A 9,123-nucleotide genomic window follows, 5' to 3' on the forward strand; every position below is an offset into this window, starting at 1 on the left:
CCTGAGTGTGGATTCATCCAGGATAGAACGACCACAATTCACTTCCAGAAAAATTTTCAGTTTTTCATTGTTCAGAGCATCACACAGACCTGTGAAAAAATCTGACGACTTATTTCTGCCTTCAGATTAATACTGTTGCAGTAACATCTGCACAGACTTTTTTTGTTCAAAATTTGTACTGTTTGTATATGCTTGTTGTGGCCGATATGTTGTTGTAACGCGAATCTTTTTTCTGCACTAATTTTGTGTCACACATCTTACAGTATAAAACGTTACCATCTGTTGAAAATATATCACCTCCAAATTCAGCTACAATCTGCTTTAAATTATATGATTTAGAGGGCTCTGCTTTAGGCATCGTGATAAAATGAATCACTCTAGTGCAACACAGAACTGAACTTTTCACACTGAGAACCTTTCGTCAACTGTATCTTTGTCTGTACAGTCAAGGGCGAGAAACTGAAGACAGAGTTTTATTGAGCAACAATATATCATAAAAAGCGAGGGACTCCAAATAGAAATATTGGTAACTAAGCAAATTCCTTTGCACAGAACTTGGAAAGGGCTTAAAATGTTTTATGATATGTAATGTGAGCACTTCCCGCAAAACGAACGGAAAGGACGGGACATTATTACAACTTATTATTGCACAGTGTGGTAGCAGGTACTTGGGGTACAGCTGTAGCTGCCTTTGTAGAGGCAGGAGAAAGTGAAAGAGAACTTTACTTGCATGTTATTCACATTTTTGAAAACATGTGAAGAAAAATTCCCTAAAATGGCTAAAATGACAAAAAGAAATACCCTTAAAGGCCCAAAAACTTACCGAGAAATTAGCCCAAAACCGAAAAAAATGACCTAAAAACTGAAAAATGACGAAAAATTACAAAAACGTACCTATAAAACTTACATTTCTGTAACCAGCAGCTCATCTCTGGGATTTATATATTTATGGGCATCACACAGGATAAAAGGAAAAACAGACATGTCATCAAAATCCGGGCCCTGGTAATCACTCACTACAGCATTTCTATCAATACATTGTACCTACCAACTGTGATATACTGATGTTGAGAGGAAGGAACAGGTCTTCACGCTACATATACCTGTTGTCATTTTAAGGTAATCTGAGGAAGCATTACAGGCTTTTCCATTAAACTGCGTTTACGCCCAAGCAACCCTGAACACCTAGCAGGTAGTTCTATTATGATGCAATTCAGGGGTTAACATAAAATTTACACATGTAATAGCAGCATAACAGATGTTTCACTCTCCCACCACCAGATTTCTGGGTGGCTAGCACAATTTACCCACAATGAGGCTGCAGAATGATGTCCCATGGATCAATCTGAACTTCCTCACTCTAGCTGTTCCCCTCCAGTCACCTAGCCATTCTGTTCACAGAAACAATCTTCACTAGCATATATGCCAAGTAGACTGACACAAAATTGGGAAGTCTCAAGACCCCTTCTCACCACCAGCCATGGGCCTCCCTTCCATAGCATCTACTTAGTCTCAGCAAGTTCTTTGTGAACCATCATTTCCATACGTCTTGCCACCATGCTCACCCTGTCTCATACATGGCTAACAGCAAACTGATCTACATGCCCCTGAGACTGGTTGCAACCTAATGTAAACTTAATGATCTCGTACAAAATATTTAAAACACAGCAGGGAATGAGTATGAATGCAGCCATAATTCTGGGCGTTGTCCATTCTCATGAGTTTTTTCAAGCACAATATTCCACAGAAGCTGAATCTGCTTCAGTCATCAAGTGTAAGGACGGAACAGTTCCTACTCAGCTGTGCCCTTGAGTATCAATCACTGGACAAGTATAAGCACAGAATATATTACATAAACATCAAATAGCATCAGCACGAGATAAGAACAGAAACACCACCAATTAAAAAAGACTACATAAGAAATCACACGAAACGGGAAGTAATATCCTCCTAGTCATTCATTCAACAATGGTTCTAAAGCCTTTGTTGGGCCCTGGCCACTTTCTCAGTTTCATAATCCTTGTGCACAGTTGATCGGACTCCTTGGTTGGGGGATAAGCCTGTTACAAGGCCATTTCTTACATACAGGACAGCAAAAACACAGAATAAATACACACAAACACCCGTGGTTTCAGAGGGGTTTGAACCCACAACCCCAGCCTTTAAAGACAGTTCATGCCTTAAACCATGTGGCCAATGTGATTGGTGGGGTTCTCCTATAGGCTGGAAGTCACAAACTAGAAACATCTGAAATCAGAGCAGGCCACCTCCCCACCCATCCAGATACCAAAGCAAACAGATCCAGTTTCTGAAATGTTGTGTATGAAGAAACTGATGATGATGGACAACGATATTCGCATAGAATCACCACAGGTTGCAAAATTTAGGAGAGTACTTACATGGAGATCCCAGACTCTCACTTGACCCCCAAGGCAGCCTGATGCTAGGATCTGATTGGAAGAAGGATGGAAAGCAATACACCACGGCGTTCGTGGATGACCTGATAATGTGTTCACATTCTTCCCTGTATTTAGATCCGTCACGTGAATGTTATGATTTCCATGTGTTGAGGCCACTTTTGTGCTATGACACAAAAACATAAAAAGTTCTTTCATACACATGCATATTCTTTGAACCAATTTACTGAATGCCAGTGAACCACAGGTAAACTATCTGGAACAGACTGAGAATGTGTAATGTACACCAAAATTAACAGAGTGAATATTATATAACACTGTCACAGTCCAGAAGATGGTTACCAATGTTTTGGAGGAACCTGCTGCCTCCATCCTCAGGGTACAACTTTTTACTTTAAGATGGTGGCCTCACATATGTTCCTCAGAAATGTTCAATTTTGTTAACCATCTACCACAAAACTATATAAGAATTTAAAATTAACTCCTTTTCTAAAATTTGTCACTGCACTACATATTTTGACCTACCTGGCCATCATCAGGGGAACTACTGTGCCTTCTCCACTGCTGCCATCAATGTTATCGCATTTTTAATATTTTTATAAATTAAGTCAATGTAGATCCTCCTCCTTTCTATGCAACATGTATTTTTTTTTGGTATGCCTGTTGCAGTGTGAAGTGATGATAGCGTTGTGGTACTGGTTCTGTTTTATATACGGGAGAGTGGGGTCATGTGTGCTGCTATCTTGTGCAGTGTTTCAAGTTCCTCAAAAATGTTCATAACCATCTACCAGACTAAACAGTCCAGAAGACCTCGGTTTAATATTAACTGCTATCAAAACCTTACATTTCATATAATTCAAATGGAACTCCTGTTCTCTTCAGACAAATTCGCAACCCTATAGAATGACTGACAATTTTGCTGAGTTTATCCACTTGTCCGTATACACAAAACAATTCAGGAAGAGTTTAATTATTTTCATGGAATTTGATACTAGAGAACTGTGCACAAAATTGTTGAACTATTTAAATTTTCATTATATTGCACAAGTTCAATCATGACTTCACACAAAGACCTACACACTTTTCTGCACATACCTCACCCACTAACTAACTAACTAACTAACTAACTAACTTCTTGATAAACCGTCACTTGTGCAATTATTCAAAAACTTTCCAGCAATTTATGGAACCCCAAGGTTCATTACTGTGTTTACATAAGCACTCCACTGATCCTTATCCTAATCCAGATCAATCGATCCAGAATATCCCCCTAAATATTTAATGGACAGGAATTTTTTTCAAACAAGAACCGTAGAGCAAAATAAAACACACATTTCATATGCAATACATTTTTCTGTATGATATAATTTTACTCCTCTGCTTCGAAGTGTTACTTGACATAAGTGTTCTTGTTTGCAGGAAACACAGTACCTCAGCCAATTCTCATCATTTGAAAGTATCAGACTGCTTGGATTCTATCAGGATGTCTCAGTGCTATGTTTAATCTAATTCATAACTGTAACATGAAAATCTCTTCACTCAACATTTTTCATTTCATGTAAAGTTGTCAAATATGGATGAATTACAGACCCAGAATTTTAGGAAGTATAAATAATCTGTCAATTATCTTCCGATAAAAAATAACTTTAATCAACACATTTTTTTAGTAAGCACCATAATAATCTTCACTGAAATTTACTCGGCAACTTAGACATCCTTCTCATGTGTACATAATAAATGAGCTATTTCTCAGTGTTCCCTGTTGCGATAGATCAAGAAAAATCAAATAACACTATAATACTAAAATAAAAACTGATCTGAAGTGTTCATGCAATGATTTTCACTCAAACTGTTCATTTTTACAACTCAAAAAGAAGTTAGAGGAATTTGGCATGCACGTCAAACTTTGAACAATACTGAGAAGGGCATTAGAATAAAAATAAAGGACATACATCTGAGCTAAGAGGAAACTGAACAAGTAAGGTAAAGGTAAAGCTATCTTTGTAACAGGCCATGGAGGCCCATAGGGTTGTGAGATGCTGACACTCTCACTTTATCTAGACAATCGGCTCACAGATGACAGTAAGGTTGTCAGCCTTACGTGACGGCCACCCTTTAACCCCCATGAAGATTCCTGGTACTCATTTATGTTAGAGGCTGAGTGAACCCCAGGGACACAATGCGGCTGGAAGGCTTGGGTCAATCAAAAAAATCCACCTCACTGGGACTCGAACCAGCAGCCTTCCTGCTTGCAGCATAATGTCTCAACCAACTACTCTACCGTGTGCCCCAGAACTGAATAGGAAGGTTGAAAAAAAATTGTTTTAGACTTTCTGTGTATTAACATGTATAAAATGACAACTGATAAAAGAAGAAAAAGAGAAGATGACTGATGATAACGTAGATGGTAATGGAGATGATGATAGTGCTGGTGGCGGCGGTGGTTGTGATGATGGTGGTGGTGGTGGAGAAGGAGATGATTTCTAACCTTCTTATGACAGACTGTACCCCCAGCCATTTTATCCTATTATTTCACAAATACTTTTTTCTTAAATTATTTCATGTCAAGAATGACTTGAGAAACAGTATCTATCCAATGTGAAATGCAACCGTCGATATACTGTACAAACCAATGCAACATCAAACAATTTACTATCCAACAGCTATCACTGAAAACGTGAATATTAATTAATATTCTCATACATGATGCTGGGAACAACAATTTATAGATCATTTTAAGGTTCAGGTCGTAAGAAAGTTAAAATGCTTCATTTTTAATGTATGCACTAATGTGGCTGTTTCCTAGTACATAACCAACAGGGAATACTTTGATATGAAATTTACCCAGTATTCCTGCCAATATGTATGGTAGCCATGACTGTCAAGGCGATACGCAAGTGTCGAGGTAGTTTCTGTATACAATTCAAATCCTCATTTCCATCATTTTTAATTATATTGGTAAACTTTTCTTGAACTGAATGACTGTTATTCCTTCTTTAAATTTTTAGCCACTATATACTGTGATACTGACAAGGAAAGCAACCATATCCCGAGAGCTAGAATGAATACTGCTTTCTAGTGGTACAATTACAAAGAAAGGAACAATACATAATTGTAAACTCCAGTTCATCACACATACCCATCTGGGCTGAAAACCATAAGGAATGTGGACCTAGGAACTTCTGGCAGTTCACAAGGCTGTAACAGAAATCAACAATTACAATTCTGAAACCCCAACTTTCATAACTAATCTCAACACATACAAGCAAACAAAGCACAGATCCTAACACATGAACACATACCAGCTCTTCATGATACTTAAGGACCAGTCTGTCTTCAGCAGCTCTTTGGAATTCAAGGGACACACTGCTGCACTTCTGCTTAAAACCCAATTCTCGATACAGGAGTCCTCTTGGGACACTTTTGTTAGTGTTCAGAGATGACTCAAGTGGTGTCCCAGCTACATCTGGTCCTGTGCTGCTTTTTCCATCCATGAGTGGAGTCTGAAAGTTTACAGATTCCACTAATTACACTCTATTGCCTGTGTTACTTTAACACAATTATGCCTACACAGAGCTGACCGCTATCCTGCGGATAAAATCTGCTGCTGTGCCCATATTGCACTACTGTGATGTTTCACTCATGGGCCTAACTGGCTGAGTGTTGCATATTTTTCAATACTAATATTACTGTTACCCACAGCCTTCACAGGTTTCCTCCGCCTCCAAAAACCAGGAACCAGAATGAAGAACAAAATTATCTTGAGTAAATTTTTTCAGTATCATTATTCCCAGGACATGGGGAGGACACAAAACCATATTCTGCTCTCTTTCATTAGTATGTCTCTTTGACATCATTCTCATTTCTCTCTGCAATATTTTTTTTATGTGCCGCTACAGCCCCAATTTGGGCCTAGGCCTACCTCCATGAAACTCTCCGTTTCACTTCGGTTTAATAGATCTTACACATTCGGTAGGACTCCTTGGGCAAGTGATCAGCTCGTCGCAAGGCCTCTACCTGTAGACAAACACAGAAAAATGCACACAAACATCCATGCCCTGAGTGGGATTCGAACCCACGATCCTGGCTTCCGAGCGAGCGAAGACAGTGCATGCCTTAGACCGCTCAGCTACCGTGACCGGCGCCTCTGCAATATACACACCTCCAATTTACTTACTGCACATTCTGCATACACCAAAGTTAGGAATGACTACCTTCCATGAAGTGTTACAAGTATTCTTGTACATCAAGATTCCAAAATATCATGGATGATGTAATTGCCAACCTAAAAACTGGCACTAAATTTAAATAAAACAAACAATTTGCTACTTAGAGCAAGTCATGTCTTAGTTTAAATGTAGATTTTTACAATACATTAACTGAGTAAGTAAAAAGGTAAAATAGGTAAAGCTGCCCCTGCAACAGCTTGTAAGATGTCAAGGCTCCCACATTTTCTAGACAACCAGCTCACAGATGGCAGTGAGGTTGTCAAGCCCTGCCTCCTTTACTGCCCAAGAAGAATATTCCTCCTGATACTCATTTCTGCTTGAGGCTGAGTGGATCCCAGGGCCACAGTGTGGCTAGAATGGGTCAAGTGAGAATCCAATAACCTCATCAGGAATCAAACCTGTGACCTTCCAGCTTGTAGCAAGCATACACTACTGTATGCCCCCCACAGAAGAAGTTGTAGCAAATAAATTGTCAATAACATAAACTGGAAAGAAGACATTAAAATACATCATTCCCAGACTAAGCTGTGGATGCTTTGCCAAAAAGTTGCATCAGTCATGACAAAGGATAATTAGTTTATTTATTTTGTGGACTTCCACTATACTGTCAGAGGAGACTGAATAGACAGAAATAAGGTATGTAACCTCCCAAAGAAAATATAACTGGAGTGTTAAAAGCAGACTCTCTTGTACTAAATAATTTAATAAATTTAAGCGAATACTCTGCTTATGATCATCTGTGATGGAAAACGAGGTAAATCAACAAAAACATATGTACACAACTTAAACATAAGACATAAATATAACTTTCACATGCCAATCAGGAACCAGTATTACTATAAAGATATCAAATTATTCAATAACCTTCCACCTACATTTAAAAACTGAAATGATACAAAAAAGCATTCTTGCCTATACAATAAATAAAATATTAGCTCTTCAGTCATGCCTACTCTAGATAACTTTACTGAAACAATTTGTTTAAAAAAATCCTCAAGCTTTATGTAGATATCTCCATGTGAGAAATGCAATTCTGTGTTTATGACAAATTCTGCATCCTTTGGTTTAGTCCAAAGAAAGAGCTTTAAACAACGAACTTCATCGCCTATTAATGATACATAAAAATTAATATTAATACTGAAATACATGAATCAAGATTTTAACTATACTATTACAATACATCAAACTTAAAATACGCTGCCCGTCTCAACACCAACTGCTGTGAAGCTTAGTGCAATTTACACACGTTTTCCCAAAAAACGCTTAGACTAGAACAACAGAACATAGTACGTCAGGATTTTATAATTCGAACTTTATGCCCACCTTACACTGCTAAAGAAATAACATTAAGAGGGGAGTAAGCCTAACATACTGTAGAATATAATCTCAGTACAGCTACACAACGCAGCCATATTGCATGTATCACCAATCACAATGCAGCCGGTAAGGCATAGTGAACCATTCAGAACATAAAACCTCATGTGACGTCACATGAAAGACTATTTCTCATGATGGCTAACTTCTTGTATTAAACATATCACAGAGCTTTCGTGAACGGTAACTGATTTTCAAAAGTAAATACTAATACCAACAATAAGTGTAATACACTTTAGGAGGTAAAGGTAAAAGAAATACCTAACCTTCAAGACGAGCTGACGACGTGTCACATCAGTATAAGTTTTCATTCATATGCATTCATTTCAGGAAACATGCTACACTCCTACTTCAACAAAGCCTGAAAAGCATATGCGCACTTTCGCAGGCAAGCATAGACAGAAACACTGTTACACTTGCAGCAGCCATATCCGCCATAACCATATGAACCACAGACGGCCACAGATCGTCACAGACGTCACAGATCACCTTCGTACATAACCTATGAACAGATTGTTAGGTACATTAATGTACTCCACGCTCGGAAGATGGCAGACGTATGTAGTAACAACATTTTTAATCCTATCCACGCGTCCTTACTTACGTCATAAGATNGAAAAGTTGCTTACAGACTTAAGTTTAAGCCTTTCAAGATTATTTTATGGATCGTGTCCGACAAAGAGTTGTGAGTCTCGATATTCAAACATAGTTGGCAGCAAATCGGAAAATTTGACAAAATTACTCATATCTAGTGTGAGGAGAGAGTTCTTGCCTTCCCCCCTTTTCAGCAACCGTGCGTAATATAAAGGATTTGTAATACAATTAAACCTTCTCGGGCTTCAAGTCAAACGTGAATTATCTCTAACACCTTTATGACCGAGAACATCAGACTGTCTAGCGTCAAACGGTGGGGTGCTTAATTAATGAGAAACAAAAGAGAAGAAATGTGGAATGACGCTTGTGTGGTCTAATTCAGTGTTCCACAACCGGTGTACCGCGGCACACTGGTGTGCCGTAACAAGGTGAAAGGTGTGACGCGAACTTTTACCTGTTGTAAGAAATTAATTGTCGAATTGTATTCGTTTTACTTTATCCCAGTTACT

At 38.4% G+C, this 9,123-nt stretch overlaps 1 protein-coding gene across 4 annotated transcripts in view; it reads right to left on the reverse strand.

Moving 5' to 3' along the window:
• LOC111863803 overlaps positions 1-8,481 on the reverse strand; it is a 69,175-nt gene extending 60,694 nt beyond the window's left edge. For 3 of the 4 annotated variants that reach the window (XM_023850510.2, XM_023850511.2, XM_023850509.2), the window contains exons 1-4: positions 8,287-8,481; positions 5,720-5,920; positions 5,557-5,615; positions 2,400-2,583 (exon numbers count right to left, since the gene is read on the reverse strand). In XM_023850510.2, coding sequence (XP_023706278.1) covers positions 2,400-2,583; positions 5,557-5,615; positions 5,720-5,920; positions 8,287-8,331 — 489 coding nt within the window. In that variant the 5' untranslated portion in view covers positions 8,332-8,481. Of the gene's footprint in view, positions 1-2,399; positions 2,584-5,556; positions 5,616-5,719; positions 5,921-7,969; positions 8,061-8,286 lie in introns of those variants that run through there. The other variant, XM_023850513.2, reaches the window with a different exon arrangement.
• Between the last annotated feature and the right edge of the window lie 642 nt (positions 8,482-9,123).

The sequence above is a fragment of the Cryptotermes secundus genome, unplaced genomic scaffold, assembly GCF_002891405.2.
Source record: "Cryptotermes secundus unplaced genomic scaffold, Csec_1.0 scaffold833, whole genome shotgun sequence".
Lineage (NCBI taxonomy): Eukaryota > Metazoa > Arthropoda > Insecta > Blattodea > Kalotermitidae > Cryptotermes > Cryptotermes secundus.